This window comes from Vanellus vanellus, assembly GCF_965231255.1.
Source record: "Vanellus vanellus genome assembly, chromosome: 18".
Taxonomy (NCBI): Eukaryota; Metazoa; Chordata; class Aves; order Charadriiformes; family Charadriidae; genus Vanellus; species Vanellus vanellus.
In genome coordinates, this window is record NC_138923.1 from 1,719,190 (window position 1) to 1,746,744 (window position 27,555).

The window sequence follows — 27,555 nt, forward strand, 5'->3', positions numbered from 1 at the left end:
CTGCAGGCAGGTCAGCGGTGTTTATTCAAAGTCGCGCACCAGATTCCCGCACCGCGTGTCCCACGGCAGCTCCGGCCCTGGCTGCCCGCCCTGCCGGACGGGCTCGGGTAACTTACAGACGCAAGGCAGGTTATCGGCTGGAAACCACGTGTGGTCGTGTGGGTTGGATGCTCCTGGGCCCCACCAACAGCCACGGGAGGACTCGCTGGGCCCGGCAGAGAGAAGGTAACGGCAGGTACCGAACTGCCCGGTACCCACAAAGCCCCCTGAGCCGAGTCCCCCTGCACACTGCCCCTGGGTGCCCGGGGACACGGAGAAGTGGGGGACAGTGAAGTGACCCTGCAATAACAGTTTCCTAACAGTGATGGCTCGGGACAGAGCGAGGGGAGGTCAAGAGCACGTGGGTGATGGAGAGAGGGGGGAAAGGACAAGAAAATCTGTGTCAAGGCCAGGTATGAAGGGAAACCCTCCCAGCTGGGGAGGAGAGGACGTGAAGGCTCTCAGCAACGCTGGGAGAAAGAGGAAGGTCTGGCTCGGAGGAGCCAGCCGGGGTGACCATGACAGCGCTCCCAGGGAGGCTGCACCGACCCACCGCGTCCCAGCAGTTCTGGTGCTGGTGATCATGTCGCAGCTGGGACACCAGCCGACGGGCCTCGACCCCGGGTTCCCGAAAGCATCCCCAGGAGATCCACGCAGGTGTCCCACCATCCCTGCTGCCTCCAGCCAACCCCTGAGGGCTCCCCTCATGCCTGCCTCAGTTTCCCCACCTGGCCATCACCTCCTGGTTGTTTAAGGAGGGAAACACAGACAGTTTCCCAGAAGACACCATATCTGCCGGGGAAGGCTGTGCCCGGTGGGATTGCTGGGGCAGCCACACCGCCTCCACCCCAGGGCATCAGCAGCAGCCCTTCCGCGGTGTCGTGCCAGCCCACGGCACAGCACAGCCCCACGACGGCATAAGCACATCTCTGAACCATCCGAGGCCCACTGCAAGCAGGTGACGGGCTCGAGACATTTCAGCTACCGAACGCACCACGAACGGCCTTTCCAGAACATTTCCATTGTACACCAGAGCTGTGGAAGCGCGGCCTTTGCCGGGGGAGGAGCAGCCCTGCCGAGGCGTGCAGCCGCGACCCGAAATAGCGCTACTGGACTTTTTGTTGCTTCTTTTGGTGTGTTCCGAGAGGGACCTGGAGCTACACTAGGTCACTTATGTTTATGGGCATTTCCACGTTCAGAGGTTCATGCCCCGTCGTGTTTAAACAGTGAACGCTGTCCCTGGGAACAGGCTCATTTTGGGCAAAACTTTCTGTGTTCCTGCAGGGCTACACCCAGGGCTGCCCTCAGGAGCAGCCGCAGCTGCTCCGACATAAAAAAAAAGCTCAGAAACCAGATTTTTCCCATCTTTAGCCATGCAGTAACAGGATTTTACGCTCCTCGGCGAAGCAGGGGCCGGCCGGCTCCGCCAGCGCTTGAGAAACACGCCACAAAGAAAAGGCAGCTACAAGAAATTATATTCTCCTTTTATTTACCTATGACCATGACAATGTATTTTTGCTAGCCGCAGAGATGCTTCGCACTGTAAACTGGGCGCCTGGAGGCAGGCAGTCCGTCCAGCTCTGCCAGGTTCAGCAATCACCCCTGCTTCTCAAAACGCAACACTGTTATCCAGAGTAAGGAGAGCGTCTGATGCACAGAGCTGCTTTTCTCCATCACCAAACCCTCCGTCGTCAGGGCATGATATATACACCCAGGCTCCCCCAGCGGCCCGCTGCTAGGGAACGCGTTCTGTCAGATAAAACCTGCTAACTTAGAAAATGTTTGTACGCACTCAGAAAAAAAAAAAAAAAAGGCATCCGCTCCACCGGAGAACTCCGCCGCAACACACACAAATATTGCACTTGTAATTTCAGAACGGGAAAGGACACGAGGATTTCCTATTACACAGCAACGCGTCCGGCTATAGGAGGTCAATAAATAAACCAGGGATGGGAGCGGGAAGCGGTTGGCTTGCACGCCTCCAGCGCAGGGGAAGGACCCGGCTTTCGCTGCTCCCGGGGGGACCCGCCACGAGCGACGGAAGCGCCGGGCTCCTGCGAGATAGCTGCTTCGGGGGAGCCGGGAGGCATCGCCGGCGCGGGGAAGCACAGCAGCATCGTGGGGCTGGTCCAGTTCAGAAGTCTTTTATCCGGGGAAGATGTTCATGTCGGTGCTGTTGTTCCCTTGCCAGAGCCCTGCACAAAAGTCTTCCTCCTCCTCCTCCTCCTCCTTCTCCTCCTCGCCGAGTCGAGATCGCTCGTCACCTTCCAGCCACACTCGCAGCTCGGGCGCGTGCTTCACAGTAGTCTTGTGGGAGCTTCCCTCCTGGCTAAAATCCATGCCGGAGTCACCCCGAAGGCGTCGTACCAGTGATGGTGAGATGGGGCGATGGAGCAGTACCAGACTGCTTGGCTTGTTGGTCCCCTCGGCCTCATGCTGCCTTCAGCTGCCTTCAGCTGCCCCACACCCGTCCGCTGCAGGAATATGGCTTGGGGGCACAAACGGCAGCGGGAAGGCACGCTCCCGCCGTCCCCCGGGAAGGCCTCCGCCGCCCAATTTCTTGTAAACACACAGCTCCCAGCCTGCCCCGAGAGAGTCCTTGGGTCTACAGCGGGGAGCTGGCTTTCTTCTGGTTAATTATGTCTAAGTACAAGTCAGAGCGGAGGAAGCGGGGGTAGGAGTCCTTCTCCATGAGCCCGTAAATCCTCTTCTGCGCGAGGTCAAAGCAGCTGCGGGTGATGTTCTGCAGGTTCTCCTTGGTGTGCTCCCGTGTGTAGGAGTCCAGGTTGACCTGCGGGCAGAGAGAGCAGCACTGGTGAGCAGCTCCCCGGGCAGCTGCCGTGCCGCGGAGCCACGCACCAGCGCAGGAGCCAGCCCTCACCTCCTTGCAGGACTGGATGGCGATGTACTCGGCGAAGATCTTCTTGGCCTTGGAGACCATCTTGGACTGGGATTTGATCTTCTTGAACTCCTCGCAGGCCAGCCAGAACTCCAGGTTCTCCTCGCTGAACTCGGTGCGTAGGAAGGCCCTGAAGGCAGCGAGTCCGTCTGTGGGGACAGAGACACGTCTCTACTCCCGGCTCACAGGTGGGGAACGGCCCCGTGAGACCCTCAGCCCAGCAACCTGGCAAAGGTGCCACCTAAACTACCCCCCCACACACACATACACACACCATCCCCCAAAAACCCCTCGTGAGCCCTCGTGTGAAGCAGGCAATGCCGGCACTGCCAGCCGAAGCACGGCAGCGCCAGCCATCCATGTGCTGAATCCCCAGTCCTCAGCCCGCCTGCAGGCGTGGAGAGCCAAGAGAGGGAGGCTGAGCTTGGAGTGGGGGCAGCAACGGGGAGAGGACCCCCTGGCCGCCCCTACGGGCGCCGGGTGTAGGACATGACCACGACGCGGGGTGCCCCGGCTGTGACAGGCGAGAAGGGGAACGGCCTAAAGCAGCTCCTGTTTCACGGACACACTGCACAGCTCCGAATTGGGCGCACACACGAACCACCGCCTTTTCCTCCCCAAGCCGGAGGGGGGGCTGCAGCAGCCCCACGCCACCGCTCCCCCCCGGCCCCTGTCTTCCAAATCCCCCCTGGGCCAGGCAGGAGCAGAAGGGGCACAGGCAAGGGGCAGCCTCGTTTCTCTTTGTCTACCCCCAAACACCGGAAGGAATTAACAGAGGAAATCCCAGCTTTATCCATGCACGTGTCTGGATATACCCCCGGCAGCAAACGGAGGTGGAAGAGACGGGCAAACACTCACATTTGTGCAGCAGCAGCTTCTCCAGGGAGTCCCCCCACTTGAGAGCTTCCTCGGGAGTGGGCCTGCGGGAGAAGGACAGCGCGTTGGCAAAGCGAAGCCACGAAAGCCTCATCCGCCGTCCGCCGCGACGCAGCACGAGCGAAACTTTTCCAGCCGATAAAGCAACACCGTGTGCCCCAGCGGGACCAGTCCCCGCTCCCAAAGCAGCACCAGCACTGCCGGAGCGTCTGCGGGCAGAGCACCAGGCAGCACCGCCGCGGCTCTGCGGGAAAGACACCTCTGCCTTTAGGACTGGCAGGAAGAAAATCCGATATAAGGAGGTCTGTGCGGGCAGCCGGGCTGCTCGGGGTGTCTGAGCAAGAACTGGAAAAGCTCCGGGCAATGCCCAGGAGGCTGCGGGACCGTTGGGATTTCAGCCACCCCGTTCAAGCAGCCGGAGAAGCCACCGGGCACGAGAGCGGAAAGGGCTCGTCTCCGGCTGCTGGAGCATCTCCAGAGCAAAGTGGTTTTTCAAACCATCCTCCGGCCGGTTAAAGTTTCACATATAGGCAACTGGGAGAAAGTACTGAGCAGGGAAAATTCCAGCCCGCGCCGCCGCTGTGCCGCCTCCCGGGCACGGACCTCCCACCCGCCTCGGGGGAGCTTTTCAGCCAACAAATGTTTTTAACGCTCCTCTGGATAACAAAAACTGTTTGTCCACAGCTTTCCCAAAAGGGGTGACCCCAACCTCCCTGGAGGTGGTGCTCAGCCCCACCGCAGCTCGTCCCTAAGCCCCCGCAGCCCCCAGTCCCCCGCGCCACCCGCTCGCAGCACCTACTTGAGGGATTTGAGCACTTTGTCCAGCTTGCCAGAGGGGTTGGCTCCCGGAGACTCGTTTCGACGCCGAAAAATCCCCAGCCGGTTCTTCATATCCTTGGCTCTAGAGGGAAGAGCAAGTTTTAGCAGGCAGGCGAGGGGTTGGGGGGGGGGGACACCCAGCACCCCGGGGACCCATCGGTCCTGCGCGTCGCCCATCGCCCCGCGCCCGCCACCTACTCCTTCATGGTGTGCCGGCGCTGCAGGCTGCCGTTGTGGGGTCTCTGCACGCCCAGCAGCATCTCCGCGTGAAACTCCAGGGGCTGGGGCTTGGAAAGGTCGCGGAAAAAGGGCATGGCTGCTGGGACGGCCCGTGCAGCGGCTCCTGGCGCGACCGGCGCGGCCAGACGCTCGGGTGTTCTGACGCCAGCTCCGTGCCGCGCTCCCGCCCGGTGCGGCCAGCACGGAAGTGGGAGGGCTCAGCTCCGAGGAGCTTTAAATGCGGCGTGGAGCGAACGAGGCGCGCGTGAGTAAGGGCTGTGTCAGCCCCGCTGCTATTTGGGACGGCTCCGCCGTTGCTGGGGAAACTCGAGGAAAAGTGGAAAAATCAGCGCCGAGGGCGGATAGTGGGGCCTTTCAAGAGATGGCGGGGAAAATAATCGCGGCCGGGATTTACGAGGGCTATTTATAGAGCGCAGGCATCCCGGGGAAGGCAGCGGGGCCGGCGGAGGGGCTGAGCGGGGTTAGGAGCAGAGTGGGGACAGCAGCTCTTCACCGTGTCCCCCCCCCTGTGGGGACAGGGCTGGGAGCCCACGCGTGACACGGTGGTGCTCACACCTCTCCGGCGCCAGCCCGGGGCAGGCATGGCCGTGGGGACATCTCCATAAGGGGGTGGTTGGGACTGCCAGCACCTGGCACCGAGGGGCGCTGGGGCACAGATGCCCCGTGCTGCCACCCCGCACAGGTCCCCCGCTCTGCCGTCCCTGGACAGACAGACAGACAGACTGACGCACACCCTGACACAGGGCTCCCAGTTCCACCGGAGAACCGCCACCAGGACTCAGCGAGACAAAGAGTTTTGGGAAGTGCCATGGGAAGGGCGCAGTGGGACCCCAGCCCAGCCCCAGTCCGGCCCTGCCAGGGCTGCCCGGGGGGGGAGTGGGAGGGAGGAGAGGTGATGGGGGAGGACAGGCGTGGACGATGCTGTCCCCTCGTGGCACAGCCCCTACATGACACCGCAGCACGGAGGGGTGCAGGGGACACGCGGGGTGGCATGGGATGCTCTCCCTGCACCACGGCTGGTGGTGACACCACAGTGGACGGGGCCCCGGGGGTGGCATGGCCACCCCCACACCGGTGGGTCTACACGAGGACGCTCGGAGGAGCCACCTCTGCCTGGCCAAGCCATGCCCAGGGCGGGGGACACGAGGGGCACAGGAGGGATTCAAGGCAAGGGCGTACCCCACCCCGAGTGATGCTGTCTGGACCCACAGCTCTCTCCATCCCAGAGGTGTAAAACACAGCAATCCACAGGGGAAAAAGAAATCAGCTACAACAGCCACAGGGCTCAGTCCTGCAAGGTGCTGAGCACCCCGAGCCCGGGAATGATTTTAGAGGGCGATCCTCCCCCTCCCCCCAGTCCCCGGTGCTGCCTGTGCCCTGGTGGGGGACACGGATGGTTTCACCGCCTTCGCATCATCGGGGCTGTGGTCCCAGCGGGACACGCATCCCGCTGCTGCTGGCTGCCAGGCACCGGCTCGGCGCTAACGTGGGAAAAGCCGATCCAAACACGGAGCCTCACACTGCAAACACCATCTGCCTCCCCATTACCCTGCTGCCAGCGACGCCGGCAGCCCAGGACCAGCCGCCACACGGGATGGGCCATCCCATACCCGAGCAACAGCCCCGAGCAACAATTTTAGCAGTGTTCCCAATATAGCAAGGCAGCCGCCGCAGCTCGGCGCCCGGCGGGGCTTTCGAAGCTCTGAAAAGCCCTTGTGTGTGTCTCCAGCACACGTGGGCCACCTCCACCCGCGCAGCCCCCGGCACAACCAGCGGCAGCGGGTAGCCCTGCCCCACGCCAGGCTCTGGGGCTCGCTGCGATGCACCAGCATGCACCGCCTGAGGAAGTTCCCCAACTTAAAACCCGCCGCTTCTCCTGCACGCACTTGCGAATAAATAGCAAATGGCATGAAAACAGGCTGCAGCAGCTGCAGCCGCGCACAGCCCCCAGCTGCGGCCGATCCGCAGTACATAATGCCACGGCGAGATTTATGTTTCCTAAGAAAGTGCTGCTTTCTGACCGGAGACACCCGTACAAAGTGATGCGCGCCCAGTGCCCCGGCACGGCTGCGAGGTCACCTCCAGCCCCATCGCCCTGCACCGCTTCCACGCCATCCCCTGCAAAGCGCATCGCCTTTGCCCGCAGGAAGCTCGAGTCCTACCTTTCCAGGTATTTTTCAGAAAAGTCCACCATCGCGTGGTACATCGGGGAGTGCCGGCGAGCGAGGAGGGCCGGCAGAGCGTGCCGGTGCCGGGAGGGGAGGCGAGTGCCAAACCTCAGCCGCTTGCACCATAAATACTCTCCGCGGACGGCTGGCCACCGGGCTGCGCAGCCAATAGCCGGCCGGTGCGATGCCGAGGGGTTCCCCAGCGCATCTGCTGCCGTCTCAAGGTGAGGGGAAAACCTTCTCCGCAACCGTCCCTGACCCCGCTGAGCCGGGGGTGGCTGAGCCCCCCCGTGCCAGCCCCATTCCCGCAGCTCTGCGCTGCAGCAGGGACACGCGGATGGGGGGACGTCCCCGCTGCAGACCGCAAGGGACTCATTTTAATTTCAAGTGTTGGAGGTAGTGGCGGAGAAGAGGGGTGGGAAAATAATAAAAAAAGAGCTAAAAATAGCCAGCCGCAGCTGGGAAGCGCGCGGGACAACAGTGCCGCTCGCTGGCAGGCGGCACACGCGGCGAAGCCACGCTCAAACCACGTGCGACTCCTCCACCTGCCCTGAGCCACGTGGAGTGGGGACAGACCCAGCCCCGGGTGTCCCCGTGGCCGTGCCACCCGGCCGCATCCCACGTTGCAAAACCGGAGGCGGTTCGTTCCGAAACACGCTGGCTCGGCCCCGCCGGCGCACGTGCCCCCATCCCGCTGCAGCTGCGCTCACGGGAAGCGAAGGCCACGGCTACCTCGTCCTTGCCCGGACCCACTTTTTGGCAGCCCCGAAGCCTTACCGGGAGAGACGGAGGGGCTGCGCGCGTCCCTCGGTGCTCCCGCCACGCTGCTCGCGCGCCGCGATGCGCCGCAAGGGCTGGAGCCCGTCCGGCGGTGGGAAACCTCCCCATTCCTCCTCCCGGCATGGGGCCAGCGGGAAGGAGGCCCCCAGCTCATGTTTCACCGCTTGCATGTCCTCTCCCTGAACCCGGCGGCCGCTGGAGAGGAGCTCAGCCCACACTGGGGAAGCTGCTTTCCCAGTGCCACCAGCAAGAGCCGGCTCCTTCGCCCCATCTGCCGAAACAAGGCAAACGGGGGGCTGCTCCCCGCCGGGCTGTGCGCTGCTCCCCGCGCGCCTCCCGCCATCCTCCCTGAAAATCACAACTCCCTCCCTGAAGTGAGACCTTAGTTCATGCATGTCTTTGCCCCTTTCTTCCCCAAAAAGCTTGGGGGAACAAGACAGGGGGACCCTAAGGGCTGCCTGGACCAGCGCGGCTCGGCCAAGGTGTTTGATCACGGCAAACAGCCCTGGTACGCTCTGATGCCACCACGATGTGACACTTACAGGTTCCTGCTCCGTTTCTTGCGGGAGGTCTCGTCCCCTTCGTCACAGCTGCATTCGGGGTCGGCTCCGCTCAGCTGGGGGGGGGAAGAGAAACAGCGTCTGCGTCATCGTGCCAGTGCAGTGGCACTCCAAGTGTCACCGACCAGCATTGCCAGCACCCCCCGTGGTCCCCACGCCCACACAGAGCCACGGCATCCGTGGGGCTCCTTCCCCACAACCACGGCTGGCTGCCGCAAAGCAATGGGACCAGCTCCTCTCCACTCTGGCATGGGAAGATGCCTCCCCTCGCCCTTCCTATGTCACCTTCCAGAGCACCTGAGGAGACACCATGGCTGGTGGCCCAGGTAACCCTCCAGGGAACCTTCCAGGTAACCCTCCAGGTTCAAGACACTGACAGTGGTACCTCCTACGGGGAGGACACTCACATCCCCATTCCTGATGCTCCTATTCCTGCTGTCTTGAGTGGGCACAGGGACCCCTCCCCAGCCCACAGAGCACCTTGTCCTCCCAGAACCAGGCTGGGCACCCAAAATCGCTCAGCGGTCTCCCAGCAGTCCCCAGGCAGTTCAGCCATAATTAAATCATATCGTGGCAGCTTTCAAGTCCAAGGAGCACCCAGAGGGCTCCACTCCCCGACCATCGCCCTGGGCCAGCCTGGGCAAACCAAGAGGACCTCGGATGCACCTCGAGCTCGGGGCAGCACCAGCGCAGCATCCGAGCCACGAAGCCTGGGGCCGAGCGTGGGGACCCCTGGGACCGCCATAGCTCAGGGGCTCATCCGTTACTGAAGGAGACTGGAAGATGCTCACAGCCGGCCCCGCATCCAGCTCGACCCCGCGCCAAGCTCAGCCCCGCGCTGCCGGGGGCTGCAGGGCGCTTTCCAGGATCGCCGCCCCACGGCCGTGCCGTGGGAACCCGCTGCACAGCCCCGCAGCCCCGGGGCTCGACGCTTTTGACACTTCCTTCCATTCTGCATTCGGGTTTCCGGAGTTTATCGGCCCCAAACAATGCAGCCCTTGCAAAGCACCTTCCCCAGGCAGATAGGGCCCCGGCGGGCGGGCTGGCCGGGGCGACACGCAGCCGGAGGACGTTTCCTGCCATTGTCCAGAGAGGCTCCGCGGCACTCGGGGACAAAAGGCAGCAGCGGAGCTCGCCTGAGGAGTCCCAGCGCCCCCGGTCACAATACACTCTTAAAACAACCACCTCCCAGCCCCGACCGCGGGAAGGAGGGGAGCAGGGAGGCACCCTGGGCACGACGGCGTTAAAAAGAGCCAACAAAAACGAGCCCCTCTGAAATATTCCCTGAGGGGAAATCAAAAGAGCACCTTGATGGATGCTGCGGTCCTGCCACCAGGGCCACCGGGTGCAGGCCTCACCGGTGCTTGGTGCTGCTGCTGGAGGGGATCCATACGGGAATTGCACATCAGTGCCCTCCTCCAGAAACCTTCGTCGAATTTCCCAAAAGGCACAGCCTGACAGAAGTCCCTCCAAAGCGTAGGCAGGGGGATGGCAGTAGCCCAGAACCCCATGCAGTCGGTGGCCCGTCACCATGCCCAGCTCCCGTGGCCACTGTGGCCAGCAGGCAGGTTGGTCCCTCGGCCGGGCAACGGGAGCAGATACGGGGTGCCCCAGGGGGGCACATGGCAGGGGGTTAAGGCACTGGCTGTACCGAGCCAGACCGAGCTGCGGTAAGGCTGGCAGTGGGAGCACCAGGAGGTCCGGCAGCCACAGTGCCCTCACCGCTGGCGCGGGCTGCCCCGGTCCCTGCTCCAAAAAAAACCCGGTCTCATGGCAGCAGAGCGGTTTAATCCAGGAGGAGCTCCGTTTGCCCCTGCTGAAAAAACATCCGCCCAGAAAACGTAGCTGGGGACAACCCGGGGCAGGAGTGGGGTATGTTCCCCGGGTCCCCCCCGGCAGCGAGCATGCAGCCTGCCCGCTCCCAGCCAGCGCTGCAGCAGCCTCCGGCCGTGGAGCTGCGCGCTCCCGGGCTGCACACACAGCGGCACTGTGAAACCTCCTTCCTTCCAGGAGACTCGTCACTGCCAGCCCTAACGGGACACTCACCAGGCGCTGACGCTGCCACCACCTCCCTTGCATCTGCGCGTCCCTACCACAAAGGTGTCCCTCCTCGATAGGATCTGGGAGGGGGTCTGAACCCCCCCCAGCCCACAACTGTTGGCAACAACCTCCAAGAGAGTTTGGGTCACCCTTTCACACAGCAGCCCCATTTGAGCAGCCTGCCAGACTCGTAAGAGCTCTCACCAGCTGGCCAGGGACTCTGAGCCCAAAAAGAGCTCCAGGAAACAATATCAGAGGTAGCTTTTGGAGCAGCAAGAGCCTGGCAAGGAGAGGTTTAACCCCATCGTGCTGCCCTGCCTGGTGGCATGTAGGGCTCTGTACCAGCCTTTCCTGCTGAGCAGCTAGCCCCCATGGAGCACCATGCAATGCGGTCCTGCGCTCTGCAAAGTGGTCCTGAGCAGCACGGCATGGTCCGGAGCCACGTAACATGGTCCTGAGCTGCACAACATGGTCCTGAGCACCGCAAGGTGGTCCCGAGCCAGGCAATGCAGCCCCGGGCAGAGCAGCGCCCACAGCCGCTGGCAGAGATCAGGCTGGCGTGGGCATGGCCGGGCAGAGCAGGGTGCTGGGCCAGCGCCGCAGGAAGGCTTCACCCGGGCAGAATGGGGCAAGCAACACTTCTCACACACAATCTCTGCATTGGCACGTTGTTTCCTGTAAATATTTGTTATGCAAAAGCACAGCCAAGGCCAGCTCTGCTCCGGGGAGGCGCAAAGAGCATCCCAGGCAGGCGCCCCGTGAGCACGATCCAGCTCGGTGCTGAGCTCCTGCTGCACGGCCCTCCGCTCCTCCTTTCTGCACGTCAGGGTCAGAAATCGCTGCTGACCTCAACCTTTTTCTGAGATGGGCCCTCTGCAACATTCAAAGCCCTGCAAGATGCTGGCCGGGGCAGAAAGCCGCACTGCTCCTGGCACCCCTGAGCACAGCAAGGACTCTTTGTCACCAGAGGCTCTCCAGAGCCTGTCTCTTCCCTGTCCCCACCACTGCAAGCAGCTCTTTGCAAGTGCAGACACTCGGGTGCACCTCTCCCTCCACCAGCCTCAGCAGACCACAGCTCTCCAGGACATGGGATCCTGTAGGATCTGGATGCATTGGTGGGAGATGCCCACCCACAGCACCAGCACACCGGCTCTGGGTGACATTCCCTGGGTGCTAAGCATCTCCCAGAGCTGACTGCCAGTGGCAGGGACCTTCCTGGCCCCTCAGATGCCACCTTTGCCGTGGCCACGGAGAGAGGGGCCACACGCCGGGACACCACCACCCCAGGAGCTCCCCCATCCCCACAACCGAGCAGGAGCCGGCCGCCCCATGGAGCCAGCGCCGGCTCACGTACCTTCCTGTGCCCCGAAAACAGCAGGGTGAGCTGGTGGATGGAGCCGCCGTTTTTGGCGAGTTCTTTCTTGAGGGTCCTGGGGGAGGGCAGGGCCCAGTGGCCTTTGGTGCCCTGGCTGTCCGAGCAGTTGAGGGTGGTGTCGGAGGTGAAGCAGTGGCTCTTGGCCTCCTGCAGCAGGCTGCCCTCGCTGTGGGTCCGGCGCCGCAGGGAGCTCTGAACGCTCAGCGTGTAGACGGGCTGACAGCCCGACGTCTCGATCATGCTGCTGCGCTTCGCCTCGTTCCTCTCCAAGTAGTGCTCATCGCTGTCCTCCTCCTCATCCTCCTCATCCTCGTCTTCCTCCTCATCGTCCTCCTCCTCGTCCTCGCCATCCGTGGTGCTGCCCGCCATGCCCGCCGCGCTCTGGCTGAAGGTGCTGTCGAGCCGCAACTCAGGGATGATGAAGGCTGGCAGGGAGCTGGGCTGCTCCTCTTCTTTCTCAGTGGCCACCGGCTGCTTTTCCGACAGGAGAGGACCCTGGGTGGCTCCCAGAGCTTCCCGGGACTCGGCTGGAGCTGGTCCCTCTGCAGCTGGAGGAGCATCACCCGCTGCTGCCTTCCTGTCCTCTGAGTGCATCTGCCCTGGCTTCTCAGCGTCCGTCTCCAGCATCTGCCCAGAAGAGAAGATAAAGAAGGATGAAGGCAGAAGCACCCCAAATCTCCCGCTGGTCACCTTCCTGGGGAGCCTTTCTGCTCCTAACACCCCAACCACAAGGCTGGCACCAATTTGTACAACCCTAACAGCGCTCCGGTGGGGTGGGACAGCATTGTCCGCACATCCCCAGGTGGTGGCAGGTCACCCATCACTCCCACAGCACCCTGTCCTGGTCCTGATCCCTGAAGCACCAGGTTCTCCCACCAGCAGTGAGCTGGTGGCTATGGGGCAGGAGTGGGATGGGGCCACCCAGCTCCCACCTCCAGCACCCGGCAGCACCGGTGGATTTGGAGGAAACCGGGGGGGGGGGGGGGGGGCTGGTGGCGGGTGGCTCAGCCTGGCAGCACAGCCGGCACAGACGGGCTCCGCTGCGGCTACAGACAGAGCCGGTAACATCATCCCTACCCTGATGGCTCCCCCGTCCCCCTGGGAGCTGCTGGGGGGGCTCAGCCCTGCAGAGATCTTCCCGAGGTCGGCAGAGAAAACCAGCAGCTCTCGTCCGGCAGCTCTGGCCCCTCCTGCACCGTATTATTAAATGCAGAGGGGAAGCGCCGGGCTCTGCTCATCTGCGGATTGCCCAAGCTCAGCCCGGCCGTGGCCACCAGCGGCTCAGCCTCCCTGACCCGGTGGCCCGGGCTGTGGGGCTCCCCACGGCCGCCCCACCGTGCCCTGCGCAGACGTGGCCCTGCAAAACCGCAACTGCTCCTACCAGCCCCTTTCAGTTTTTTTAAGCCTTCCTCGCTGGGTTTTGCCGTTTGCAGCTGGGAAAGGTCTTTCAAAGGGGAAAGCCAGGAGCAGCCCAAAGGAAAAACCCTCCAAAGTTTTTTCGTGAGCAGGGGAAGCCTACGACGAGCCCCTCCTGCCAGAGCCGGGTCCTCTCTTCCGTGTGATTGTCCCTTTGCACGGAGCCCATCTAAGCCAAAGGGGAAAAACCAGCTCAGCGGGGAAGAAAAACCAAAGCAGAGAAAAATCCTCCCTCCAGGAAGCAATTCCCACCTACACAGACCCTGCGGGGCTGGGGCAGGGGTTTTATACAGGATCAGCCGCAAGGAAGTCACTCAGAAAAAACGTCACTCTATCCCCAGTTAAGACCCAAGCATTTTCACAAGCCCGATGGCAACCAGAAAGCCGGAGTTAACGAAGCCACTACCCCTGTACAAATTAGGTTGACTTCAGCTTCAAAAAGAGCAGCAGCCCCGGGAATCAGCCCATCCGGCCTCACATCCCGTTGGGAAGAGGGACCCACGGGGCGGATGGAGGCTGTGTCCCCACAGTGGGGACAAGCAAACCCCTGCAAGCCATCCCCTGGGACAGCCACCCCTCTGCTAAACACCTCCTCGCCCTGCAGAGCCGGTGCACGGGGATTATAACCCACTACGGGATGTCACCAGGGAGCTGTATGCAGAGGTCGGGCTGCAAAACCTGCCGTCATCCCCAGGGAATACCCCGGAGGTGTTTAAGCCCCGGCTTCGGCAGCGCCCGCTCTGCAGAGGGGGGATGGCACAGAGACTGTGCGGCACTCGGCAGCACCCGCCTGAGCCGACGGGTCCAAGAAGCGGGACAGATTTCCAAAAAGATGCTCGAGTTCAGCTGCCTCCTGGGCAGCCCGCAGGGGAGCCCACCCATGTCCGCCTGTGCCTTGTCCTTTTTTTATCATGCCAAAAGGGCCCACTTTACACTTCCGAGCGTGGAGAAGACCCGCTCTGTCCCCTTCCAGCCCGACTCACTGCAGGCAGCCATTTAGCATCACCTGAACTGCCCCAGTCAGTCTGAAGACTAAGATTCGGAGACCACCATGTCCTCAGCTCCGTGTGCGATGTCTGCCCCGTCCCCGAAACAGCCGGCTTTGGTGGGAGGCACAAAGCGAACACTCGGTTTACCCCATCTTTGGGGCTGTTTCGCTCCCCCCGTGGTAGTTTCTTGTAAAAAGGCGGTGTTTCCAGCCTTGCCGTGCAAGGATGCCATTTGCACCAGCGTGTGTTTTAATGATGCTGTTTATGTCTTATTTGTATTGGAATCACTGTCATCATTATTTCATGAAATAATTAGAGGAAAAACCCACACAGCCCTCAATTGACTCCCTGCAAAGCCCTCCCCCTCCCCAACAGCTCCCTATCTGTCCGGTCCTTCTGCTTAATATTGCAGGTTGCCCACATCAGATAAGGCCCTAGAAGGAAATGAACAGGCTCCTTCAAAATGAGAGACATTTGGGGATTAAATTAAATCCCTGCGCTAATTCAATCAGAGACTCTGCTGCTCTTCAGTGGCACGGAGGATATGAGCAGGAGCCTTGCCACCGAGCGAGGTTTCCATCTCGGGTTGAAAGCATCACCGGGGCTGTGAAATCCTGTCCTGGCAGAAAGGACCGTGGCTGAGCTCTGCTAAACATCACCCAAAAGTGGGGGGAAGGCAGGGAAGGAAAGCGGCAGTAATGCCATCATGGCGAGCCAACAAGCCTGATCGTGGCTGGAGGCACCGGGGGCTTCACCAGCGCGAAGCCAAGGGCCACCCTGCTGTGCAAAGCTGGTTTGGGCCAGCAAGGACAGGGATGCAACCAGGTTTTCTTCTCACCATCATTGCAGCCAAGGGGCTGCTGGAGGAGGCAGTGCTGATGTTGTCTGAACAGAGGTGATGGGGACATCTGTCCTTCCACCTCAAGGACTCATTCAAAACATCCCGTGGTCTCACTGCAGCATGCCCTTGGCCAGCAGAAGTGGCTCAGGAGCCAGTGGCCAACATCTGGATCTCCACACCCCCAACACCTGTGTCTTCTTGCCCTCAGCATCTGGGTGTCCCTGTCCTCAATATGCAGGTTTCCCTGTTCTCAGCATCTGCATCTTCCCATCCTCAACATCTGGGTCTCCCCGTACTGAACACATTGGTCTTCCCAGTCCTGAGCTGGCAAGCTCTAGGGGCTTTACTACATCCTCCCCGGAGGGTCTCGCACTTCACTGTTTCAGTTTCTATCTCAAACTAAGTGGCCAAGGCAGCACGTCCCAAGAAGGGGAAGAGAAAGTAGAAGAAAGAGCTGCCTCCAAGGCCCAGGGCTGCTATCAGGGGTGATTTTAGAGAAGGAGGATAACTGGTCTGAGATCAGAGCAACAACAATACAATCCCTAATATCCATTTCCCCATTGAACAAGCCTCAACACACCCCAAAAAAAAAGCCAAACGTTGCCCTGCCTGCCCCAGCATCCTCAATCTCTGCATTTGTAACCCACTGCCGGGACTCTCTCTGCCTTTGGGCATCACTCACTGACTCAAAAGTTTTCTTGAAACCAAGACGGAGGAGTACTTTAAACCCTCTGCTCTTCGGTCTGCAATTTGATCAGTTTTTTCTGATTGCTGCTGCTCTGAAGCCAGCAAAGCAAATTTCAGCGAACAGATGTGGGTTTGTCAGCGCGGCTTCGACTTCTCCAGCATTTCTTTAAATAACGTGTCCTTTCTGGTGGCCCACGGCCGGGACTTCCAGCTGGGAAAACACCGGCCACAGAGACGGCACAGTTGTGAGCCCAGTGCTGCCAGCTCTCACGCTGCCAGAAATGCCGTGATACGTGGCATTCGCTTAAATCCCCAGCTCTGGGAGGTCAGGGATTTTTTTGGAGGCACTCAGCTTCTTATTTCAAAACCTCTGCTCCTCGCAGTCACGGAGCCGCCGTGGCTCAAGTAACGCCTGGACACAGGAAAATTGAATTCAGCCTTTCCTGGCTCCTGACATGGATGCGCAGGTTTTGCAACGTGCATCGTTCTCCTGCAGTGATGCTGGGGAAGAGGAGGCTAAACACGCCTGGGAGAACTGTCCTGCACCCAGGAGCCCTCGGCCAAAATCAGGGATTGGCAAAGCAGGAAAGTCCCTGCAGGTAACAGACTGTCGGACATCGAGATGAGCAGGAGAGCAAAGGACACCCGCTCCGACGGTGCTCTCACCCCAGGAGGATTTAATGGACCTCCCGAGACACTGCCAGCAGGACTGCTGTCATGGGTGCTTCCCACGGAGGAACCTCTCTGGCTCCCGCTGCCCTTAAATCTACCTTTGCCCAAAGGTGCCTCGCCTGTCCCCAAAAGCATTTAACTCCATGGGAATGAGACCAAGTCCCTCTCCAGGGGGATTTTGGGGAGGATGCAGATGGCTTCGTTGCTGGTAGCGCGTTCCCTGCGCGGAGGTAACATCCCTCCTGAGGGTAAATGGGATGCGGGGAAAAGAGCACCTACATCACCCGGGGAAACTTCAACATTTTCAAAACAGGTTTTTTTTCCTGAAGTGGAAGAAAAAAATTACACTTTCAGTTCTTAGCATGGGAAAAACTGTGCCCAGATCCATCAGATCAGAATCTTCTACCTGGCCCCGTGAAATGCTACCAAAACCATTGATGATGAGCACCTCTAGACTTAAAAAGTGACCACTAAGAGCCAAATAATCACACGGCTACAGGAAGCAGCGTCTAATACACAGCACAGGGCTGAGAGGAAGAAAGCGAAGCCAGAAACGCAAAGCAGAACTACCAAGACTTGAGAAAATGTTCACGGGAATCATTTTGAAAGCGCTCACGAGGAGCATCCCCGGAGCAGCTCCGCTCCCTGCCTTCCTTGAGCCGCCGTGGCCCTGCGGGGCCGGCCGGAGCCCAGGGCTCTGCGCAGCAGGGCTTTCTCCCCGTTCCCTGCTTCATCGCTGAATGGATGAATAATTGATACAGAGCAATTAGTGTAACAGAAAAAAGCAAGTGCGGATGTATAAACCCAAACAGGAGGATCCAACAGTGCGCCGGGGCAGCGTGGCGAGGGTGGATGTGTGCCTCCGGCGGGACACCTGCAGGGGTGTGAACTGTGTGAACCACCCAAAAAACCCTGGGCTTAAAACGCCTCAGAGCCCTGGAAGGAGAAGTCCTCCTCTGCGGGGGGAAATGATCCCGTGGCGGCCGCCTGCGCTAATCCCATTACCCCATTACTGTCACCCCCAGTCGATTGCTCTGCAATGGGGCATCGCCCAGCCCCGACGCCGCAGCGGCCGCACTCTGTGCCTCTCCCCAGAGCCGCTGCGCTCCCTACAGCCCAGCGGCGAGCAGTAATCAAGGCTTAACGGAGGGCAACAGCCGTACCCATAGCAGAGGGTGCGCAGGAGGGAGCCCGGTCTGCAGGCACAGCCTGCACCCCGCGTTTCGGGATCACCTGCCGAAGGTGTCAGCAATCAACCTGGGACAAAACCTCCCCACGCCGCACGTACTTCAGCCGAGCAGCTGAGTTCACACAGAGCTGCCACCGCCGCAGCACCGAGCCGCCAGCCCCGAACCGCAGCTGCCCCAGCAGCCCCAGCTCCGGACCCCAACGTGTCCCCTGCCCGGTGTCTCCCCATCCCCCTGAGGCTACGGGCACACGCACAGCTCCGATTTCAGCGGTAAGGGCCGAATTTGCTGGTTGGTCACCAGTGCCCGTAAACGGAGAGTATCCAAAAAGCTGTAAAAGTCCCGCAGCAGAAAGCCCGGGTCGCCGGCGCGCTGCGATGTCGCTCCCGCGGCGAGAGCCAGCCGACGCAGATGGCGCGGCCGTACGCAGCCCAAATTTGCAAGGAAACCTCAAAAAGCCCCTGTCGCTACAAACGCCCCCTCGTTCCCCCCCGATGCTGCTCATTACCGACCCTTCAAACCCAGCTCGGCGGCAAAGGGAGCCGGGCGGGAGCAGCGGGTTCCCCAGGAGACAGCAGGGACCGGCCCGGCGCAGGGGCACAGCGGGACCGGCGCGGAGCAGACGCCTTTGATCTAAAAGGACATCAGCGCTCCCAACAGCGCTGCGCCGGATCCGCGGCCAGATCCTGCCCAGGGAAGGGTACGGCCCCCAGGCTGCAATCTCTGAAAGCAAAACCTACCAAATCCGGGCTCCCAGTTGCATCCCAGGCGCACGGGCCGAGCGAGCGGCGTCTCCCTCCGGCGGCCCCGGCCCCGACGTGTGCCCGCAGCCGCGGCTCGGCAGACGCTGGCGCAGCGCTCGGCTCTGCCTCTGCCGTTATTAATGTCCGTGTCGAGCGGCAGCTGAAGCCGCCCCAGCCTCTCCCAGACACCGCTCCCTCGTGCCATTTACGGCTCTGCTGGCAATCCCTGGAGGTACTGGGGTGGACGACAGCCCTGCCTTAAGGAAGAGCTATGGATTATCCCAAAACCCGCCGCATTCGCTTTCGCAGCTCCCCCTTCTCCTGCCCTGTCCTGCCCCCGGGGCAACACCAATCCGCAGACCGATTCCGGTGCTTCCCGCTAAATGAAACTCTGCTGCAGGTTCACAGTTGGGTTTTTTCCCAAACTGCTTTCTACGGAAAAGGGACAGCTCTGCAGCGCGGCGCTTTGCCCTCTGCACTGCGATCCCCTGCGAGCGGCTCTGCCCAAACAGGCAGGGACGGGGGGAAAAAAACACACGGGAGGGTGTACGGTCTCCACCCAGGGGACAGCCCATGCCCGGCCATCTGCCCCTTGTCTTCTCCTGCAAGGGCCAGCACTCTTTGATGACACCCCCGCACACACTGGGGTGGGGACCGACTGCCTTGGCTGGACATTTCTCCTCCTGGCATTACGCTTCACTGACTGAGATGGTCAAGTTGTCCTGACGGCTACGGAGAGACGGCACAGCGGGGTATGTGTGCACAGCCGTTGTCACAGCCGTTTGCCAGTGGTTATCTACACCGTGGCCACCGTTCGCTGACGCCAGGGTGACAAGCTGTGCTCGGCTCTCCTCCAGCATGGACTTGGGGCACACACGTGTCCCCCTGCTCCCCGCCAGCTGCAGGCTCATGGGTGCTCCTGGGATGGAGCAGGAGAAACGGGCTGCCTCCTCTTCCTCGCGGGTAGCCACAGCTTAGCAGCGGTACGGGAAACGTAAAAACTCTCTCGCTCGGTCTCACTGGACACGGAGCTGAGCTCAGCGACACGATGCCATCACCGACAGCAGCAACACGGCACGGCCACCCCGGCAGCGGTGGTCAGCGCCTGTCCTGCCTGCACTGGCGAAGGGAGCCGAGCCCGGCGGGTTTTTGCCCGGTGTCTCCACGGGGCCACCTGGCTGGCTGCGGGTCTGTGACACTCTGCGCAGGTCTGACGCTCAGAGCACCCCCAGCCCAGGGTCCCCATCCCCTTTCAGCCAGGAAGGAACCCAGCCGCCATCCAAACCTGCACACACCCACCGCATCGTGTCCAGCGTTTTGGGGATACAGCTCCAGTTTGACCAAGCCGAGCACCAGCTGCTGCCTGCTCCTACCTCGTCGACCCAGGTAACCGGCCCCCGCAGGGTGAGCGCGGTGGGACCCGGTGCCGGAGGCTACTGAGATGACATCTGGGGCACAAATATCCCTGGCAGTAAAAAAGCAGAGGGGTGGGACAGGGGAAGGAAGGAACGGATCCTGTCATTGGCATTCAGCCCACAACCCTCAGCACCCTTTCCCTGCCGGGGGCGACCCGGTGCTGATCAGCGGGGGAACCTCTCTGCAGCATTATCTGCCGGGGCAGAGCATTGTCCCCTGTGCAGGATGAGGAGGTGACAGCAGGAGCCCGAGCTGGTGCATTCAGCCACTGCAGAGCCATTGGGAAGGATTATGCCAACACCGCTTACCATGAGGTCGGTGCTGGAAGCCGTTGCTGCTACCGGCACAGATCACGGTAAGGAAACAACCACCGAGAGAAGAGGACCTGGCAGAGCAGCTCCGCCTGCAACTGGCACCAACAGGGCCATGGCCAGAGCTACACACAGAACTGAGGGATCCCAAACGGTACCATAAACAACACTGGTGCCTCCAAAGCCAAACGCAACCCTCCTGCAGCCATGCTGTCCAGCCTTGCCCGGCCACTCCATCAGGAAGGCGCCCGTCACAGGGCAGGACGCCAAGCCTCAGGGACGACCCCGCGGGGGCAGGACAAAGCCATGCCTCCCAACCCCACACCGCTCCGGGCATCTCCACCCAGAGCCCCCCCCCCCCCGGCATTTCGAACACATCCTTTGGTTTTGCAAAGACATCAGGATTGGAGCAACTTTTGCAAGGAGTTACTCGCACATGGCTTCAGAGTCTGCCCAACCACACACTCACAGCCCCCCACCCCACGCTAGAAGTAAAAAGCGTCGGCAATGACCCGAAACGGGAGTGGTTTGGGGACAGGAGAGGAGCGCTCCAGCTGAGCGGATGGTGCCAGCCCTGCCTGGCACAGGCAGCGTCCCCCCTTCGCAGGCAGCACTGCGCCAAAGCACTTCCAGCGCCTTCATTAAATCACAGCAGCGCTGGCTTAAACCACTTAGTCTGTGCCTTCGCCCACCCCGTGCAAATGATCTCAACGCGGCTCAACCCCCCCCGGGCTCCCGGCGCCACTCCTGCCGGCACGCTCGCTCTTACCAGCCCTTCTGGGGATTCACGAGAAACAGACCTTCAAGGCTTTAAAAACGTCTCTGGCCGTGATGGAAGTGCCGGTGGCTGCTCGTGCCCCCGCTACACCACCGTGCCTTTCTGCTCAGGGGGGATGCGGGAAGGACCATCGGTGCCACAGGACATGGCCGGGAGAACATCGCACAGCGCCAGAGAAACAGGAGCCGGTGTTTGCCGGAGGGGGAGACGTCTGCTTTCCTAATGGTTTTGGAGTCCAGCTAAGCAAACGAACAAATAAAGCCGGAGCTGCGGCTCTCAGCTGGTCCATCTGCTCCGTCGCCTCTCCCCGCTCGCTCCTGGCACACACGTGCCTTGGGAGCCCGTGAGCCAGCGGCACTGGGGCCGAGCGAGCGGCAGTCCTGGGCCAGCAGCCCCCAGCACCTCCATGCCACCTGGGCCAGCATCAAGAGCCAGCAGGGCTGGAGCCCGAGCTTGATGGAACCAGGGCTCGGTGCTGGGGGAGATGCTAAAAAGCCCTGTAGCCCAACCCAGCACCCCATCCAGCCCCACGCGAACGGCCAGGCGAATCCTAGCCCCCCCCCGGGCTTTGCGCTGTGTCCCTGCCCTTAGGGCTGGAAGCCAACTGCTGTGCGAGAAGGGAATGACGAGGGGAAAGATGAGCCCCAGGATCCCTCAGCGCTCACCCAGGCTCACCTGCACTGCAGGGAACTGACAGTCAGCATGCGAGTGTCCTTAAACTCATAAAGGGACATCTGGGACACGGTTTGAAGCCTCCCAGGGAGCTGTAAAATCCCCCCACATAGCCATGGATGCCCTGGTTGCATGTGGGGCTTGTTCCCATGGAAGAGGGCTACAAACCCAGCAAGAATATGGCTCAGGATGGATCAGGATGGGGTAGCTCCAACTGCATCTATTTCTTTTATGTTCGCAGCCTGCTTCGCTCCTACTGCTATCTGTTCAACTCCTGTCTCAGCTGAATTCAAGTCAACACACTGTCCTTCTCTTGGAGTTGCCGAGGGCGAGATCCATGTGTCACCATGCATCGAAGTCGTCAACGTGGATTCGAGGGTCCCATTTGCTGTGATGGCACAGGGACCTACGGCAGGGACAGGGACCTCCAGATGTTTAAGTGGACGGAGCTGAACCAGAGCCTGACTCACAGGGGGGCAGCGTCTCCAAATCCCACAGCCTCCCGAACCCACAGCGTTACTGAACCAGCCTTTGGCCCTCCTCAGTAAGGAGTTTTTCCAGCCCAGGGCGGGCTGCGCTCACCGGCGTGGAAGACCGCACTTATTTGCTTTACTTCTGTAACCTGGCCGGTAAGTTCTGCCAGTTGATGTTTTAACCCTTATTGTGGCAGAACAAACCTCAGGGTTTTCTCCTCTGTTGGAGCACCCTGACGGCACGAGGGAGATGCTGGGGGAGCGGGTGGCCGGGGTCGGGCTGGCCCTCCGGCTGCTGCTGTGATGTGCTGAGCCCTGCCCAGCCTCTCACGTCGGCATGATGGAAGAAAAGCAGGCTCTGATGAAGGTCCAGGTTTCCCACACCCTTGGCCATGCCCTGCCCGACCTGTCCCGCAGCAGCAGGTGAGAAGGACCCTCCGGAGCAGAGCCGGCACAGACTGGGCAGTGGGCTCCCAGCCCAAAACAGGAGGACTTTGGGCCAAAAACAGAGCGAGAAGGTGCAAATTCCTCCCCTCCTTCCCCATCAAACAGCCAACTGTGCTCTGACTATGCTCCTGCTGAGCGAAGCACCCCATGAATGGATCAGAGAGAGAGAGGTTCACCCCACTTGTCGCCAACCCAAGTGCTTGTCACGGCCACCCCAACGCCAGCAGCCCCTTGGCTGTGCCAGCTCAAGGGTGTTCGTGGCCACCATCCAAATGGGAGGTGACCCAGTGGAAAGAGAAAGGGTGTCACGGGAGGCAGCGAGGTGTTGGGGAACAGGGATTACAGTGGGTGCACCGCCTGGGACACCCCAGGGTGCTCGGGGCGAGGAAGAGGAGGCAGGGCAGGGGACAAGAGAGGGGTCACCCACGCTTACCCTTCCCCACGCCGGGGCCGGCGCACGGGGGAGCGCGGCCGCCCCTCCGCCGCGGCAGCCTTCTGCCGAGCCCTCCCCGCACCAGCCCTGGTTTCAATCATCCCTCGATTACACGCTGTTTGCTCTTGTCGACAGCACATTTACTTGCACTTGTCAAGCACGCTGTAAACAGTGAGAGAAACAGCCCTGCCCTTCCTGACCAGAGGAACGGCCAGGAAGGGGCCGGTCGGTCCCCCCCGGCCACGCACCCGCCGGCGGCTCATTCCCAGCACCGGAGCCAGCGCTGCCAGGAAGGGCCGGGGCGCAGGATCGGTCCATGCCTGCTCGCACCGTCAGCAGGAGAGAGACTGGCGGCCGAGCTTTGAAAAGTGCTGAGGATCCACCACCTCCCATGGGAAACAAGGGGAGCGCCCGTCCGGGACTCTCACGGCCCAAAGTCCACACCACAAAGTGTCCGTAATTATTTAGTTTAAGGACAATCTACATCTTTCAGAGCCAGCCAGCCATCATCTCCGAGGTAATCTCAGGTCACGGAGTCAGAAGGAAGAGTAATCAGCCGTTCTGAGTGTGGAAGACACAAAGAAACAAGCAGTGAGAATTAGATGGTCGTAGCAGGTTCGTTATAAGCAGGGTGTGGGGCCACTAATCTTTTCCCCGGCAGCGGAGCCCTGGCACCTCGTCCTTGCCCCTGCTCTGCAGTTGCCATCTCTTCAATAGTGCTAATGCAATTGGTCGCGGGGCCGGGCTGGGAAAAAGGCCAGCGCAGCGATGCAAGGTTAAGAAAAGCGCCGTGCTTTGCGCAGATGGTCATTATTCGGCCCGAGGAGGCAGCCTCGCTAACTCGATTAATTCATAAAGCCGCTCCCGCTATAATCGCATTGCCGCTGCTGTGGTTCCTCACCAGACCCAGCCCACCTCCAGGCTCCACGCCTCCCTCTTTGGGGACGATTGTCGCCGAGCTGGGTCACCCTGGTGATGTGTTTTACGGATCCTTGCTCAGCACAGCCCAGGGGCCGGGAGCAGACTCCAGGGGCAGACCTGGACCTACGAATGAGAGCGGGGAAGGCTCTGCAGGTGGAGGAAAATACCCAGAGAACAACTCCTGTGACCTGCTGCAGCAGGCAGGACGGGTTCATCGTTTGGTGAAGTTCAGCCAAGTCTTACAGTGGCAGGAGAGAAGCCACCGGAGCCCCACTTCCACCATTTCTCCTGGACACCAGGGCCGGAGAGCCAGACCATACCAACAGCCATGGTTGTCCTTGGAGCTCCTCCTGCACTGACTCTGGCAGGAAAAGCCCATCGGGAGCATGGCTGAACCATCACAGCTGTATCCCTCACGGCTTTTTCTTCCTACGTCTCCAGAAGTGGATGCTCCATGCACCATATGCTCGTGTCTCCCAGAAACAAGCAGCTTTGCTCTAAAACCAGTTGCTCTGAAAGCAGCAGCCAAGCCAACACAGACACCATCCAGGGTGCCTCCTCCAGGCTTGACACCGTCTTCCCAGGAGACATTCTTGGAGGTGCTGACAGCTCTGCAGAGCCATGTCCCTGAGCCACAGGGGACCTTCCTGCCCGTAGTGCTGCCATACCCAGGCACGGCTCAGGGGGCCTTGAAAAACAAGAGGTACCATCCCAAAGCCCAAAATTTGTCTGATTTCCAACAGCTCCAAGAAGTGGACACCTTCCTCCACCAGTTTGGCCAGTCCAGCCCCTCCTTTCCAGATGTGCCCATCCTGCTGGGCATCCTCTGCCCCATTGCCACTGTCTGTTCGGGGAAGGACTCGGGGACAGCATTAACAGCAGCGTTAACATGTCGAAGGGAGAGCGGTTCCCAGCTCGCACGCTGGCACAGCAGCCGCAGAGGCTGCTGAAGAGCCACTCTCTGCTCAGACAGTGTCCCTTTCTCGGGCTCCAGCGCACAGCTGGCACATGGCACATCTCTGCCTGGCACCGCGGCTGCACCGGCCCTTCGCTCCCATCGCACGGCAAACCCCCGGCCGGGCTCCGGCTGCAGCGAGACGAGCTGCCTCTTGCCAAGCTGGAGCAGTTTTGAAGGCTTTGCAAATCAGATTCCCGTTTGGAGCAGAAATCAGCCATGCCAAGGCTGATATTTCCAGTTTAATTTGTCTGTTCACAGAGCACAGACGCTCTTCTGTTTCCTTAAATAGCCCCAGGATCAAATGACTTGTAGGCAACAAGCAAAGCTAATGGACCACTTCTCCCTTGCAAAAAACGACTGATTTTCCCAACTCCTGCCTCCCGCTGCGCCAGCATCCCCGGAGACCTCTGCCCCGACGCAGCAGCTGCGGCGCAGACTGGTCACAGCAGCCCCCGCTGCGGATCGCCCGTGCCGCGCTTCTGCCCGCAGCCCGGCCCCGTGTGCAGCCGCCCACCCAGCACCGAGCTCGCGCACCCACCAAGCATCCGCTCCTCCTTGCATTTCAGGATCAGGTTTGCTTTCAAATTGCATCCTGGGCAGTTTATACCTTGCTGGGATGGGCTATGGGGCTATGAACTCAATTAAGTGCCTGGTAGTTGTTCTCACGCCGCTTTTTCTCCCTCCTGGCCCCATAGCCCACCAGTGGGATTTCCATCAGCTTTTGCAAGCTGAGACAAAACCCCCCTGTCACAACCTTGCAGGGCCCACGCTGGCTCTCCGCTGCACCCCAGGAGCACCCTTTTGGCTACTGAGGCACAGAAAAGCCTTAAAATGGTTTACGTTGTCTTCTAGAGAATTTATCACCTATTCAGCAGCCAGGTTCCTTCCGTAACACAGGGAGCAGACACTCTCCAGGGCTTTGCCCGGAGCCATGAGGCTCATAAGTCTCGCAGAGAGCCAAAATCCCCCACCCTGCCATGAACACAGTCTGGGGTAGGGAGAGCAAACAGCCATATCACCCGAAAACCCAAAGGGTCCCAGACCACGTGTCGTGATGGAGAGCTGCCAAGATGCCCCCTTTTAGGCTCTATTCGAGATGCTCAGATTTGAAGATGTCCCTGCACAGCTTCATCCCGGAGGATGCCCCAGCCCGTGGCTGGATCGCACCCCGCCGAGCGCAGAGCCGTGCCGAACCCCGGCAGCAGCCCCGTGGCACGCACCCCCCCGTGCCGAGCAGCCTGGGACCCCCCTGCCCAGCCACTGCCTCGCGCCAGCGAGATGCATCGCAGGAACACAAGAGACACGGCAGATTCTTGTCCCCTCGTTGAATTATCTGCCCTGGGCTATCCGCATTTCTAGAGGTCCGGTTGGTAACTAGGTTCTCAGGCTCTGTATGTTGTTGCTATTTTAGTACGTCTGAAACGTGCAGGAAAAGGAATCCGAAAGCTCTGTCTCCTGCGGAGATGTTTGTGCTGACCCAGTTTGGGATGCGGCAGAGCAAAAGCTGCGTCGCTCTGCCTCCGGAGCCGGGCAGCAGCACAGCCGCCTGCTCCTGCTTTTCCCACACCTACAAGTGAGAGCGAGTCATCTGTCTTCGAGCCAGACCGGACCGTGCACCAAAGCTGTATCCACATGTTGATGTGGGGCAGGAGCTGCTCCACCACCACGCACCAGCTCAGGGGAGATCTCTGGGTGGTTTTACCCCCAAGATCCACATGTGCCTCACTTAAAGCTCTTTACACACTCAGCAGAGCGTGGTTCTCTCTTATCCCAGAGCAGTGGGTCACCTGCCAACAGTCTGAGCCCCCAGGGGGACAAGATGACTCCAGCACAGATGGCCGCTGTCCCAAAAAACTCCACGGTGGCAGCCCCAGCCCCGGAGCGAGACGGACAGGAGGTGTTCACCACTTCCACGCAGGGCAGGCGTGCCTGACAGTGCTTCACACCCGCTCCACGCTCGCATTTCACTTTTCAGCGCTGCCGAAACAGTGCTGTCGGGCCAGGCTGGAGCTCTTCAGCGTGGGAAAAGTGCTGCTGCTGCCTCGCTAGGTATGAAAAACAGCACTCATCAAATGACCTTTCTGTGCTTTGAGGCCGTCTGTGGGGTCCAGATCAAACGCTTGAGCCCCTCTGAGCGCTCAGAAGGGGCAATTCTCCGTGCTACTGCTCCCATGACCTCGGCCTTTTAAGCAGGACCCAGAGATCACGGCCTGAAGCTCTCCCTCGGCATTCAGCCCTGCCCGAGAGCCGAGCCCGGGGGGAACGCCGTCCAGCAGGTTGCGTGGCCTCAGCTGTCCAAATACAGATGCCGGGAGGCGTCAGCAGCAGCCTGCTCGCCGGAGCCTGCCTCGGCTCGGGGCAGCGGATGCAAATGCAATAGCTCTTTCCCCGAGCAGGGCAGGGAGCTGCAGACGCGGCAGCGCCTGAATTACAAACTCACTCGCCCGCCTCCGGAGCAGCTCGCCTGGAAGAAGCGTCACCGCAGCAAAGTGTCCCCCCCCCCACGGCGGGCAGAGCCCCGCGATGCTCCGAGCAGAGTTTTTGGGCTCCCGCGGGGGTCGCTTACCTTGTTCTCTGTAGGAGCCGGTGCCGGTTGTTGCTGCTTGGTGATGTTCTCAGCCAGACACCAGCAGATCCTCTTCTTCTGCTCCTGGGAGTAAGCTTCCAAACTTAATAAGCACTCCGACTTCTGACGTAAAGGAAACACAGGCAGAGAGAAGGTCATTAGCTGCATGTCGCAGGCCCCGGCTTCGTTTGCAAACTACTTGCTTCCAACACACTGTATGGGTTGAATGTAGGGATAACGGGAGAGCTC

The 27,555-nt window shown here is 60.8% G+C and overlaps 1 protein-coding gene across 2 annotated transcripts in view; it reads right to left on the reverse strand.

Moving 5' to 3' along the window:
• Window positions 1-1,531: 1,531 nt before the first annotated feature.
• RGS3 (regulator of G protein signaling 3) overlaps window positions 1,532-27,555 on the reverse strand; it is a gene marked incomplete at its 5' end in the record, with an annotated part of 87,010 nt that continues 60,986 nt past the window's right edge. Inside the window, 7 exons of one of the 2 annotated variants that reach the window (XM_082492825.1) lie at window positions 1,532-2,830; window positions 2,921-3,087; window positions 3,797-3,858; window positions 4,614-4,715; window positions 8,364-8,437; window positions 11,776-12,423; window positions 27,307-27,429. In XM_082492825.1, coding sequence (XP_082348951.1) covers window positions 2,645-2,830; window positions 2,921-3,087; window positions 3,797-3,858; window positions 4,614-4,715; window positions 8,364-8,437; window positions 11,776-12,423; window positions 27,307-27,429 — 1,362 coding nt within the window. In that variant the 3' untranslated portion in view covers window positions 1,532-2,644. Of the gene's footprint in view, window positions 2,831-2,920; window positions 3,088-3,796; window positions 3,859-4,613; window positions 4,716-4,831; window positions 4,950-8,363; window positions 8,438-11,775; window positions 12,424-27,306; window positions 27,430-27,555 lie in introns of those variants that run through there. The other variant, XM_082492826.1, reaches the window with a different exon arrangement.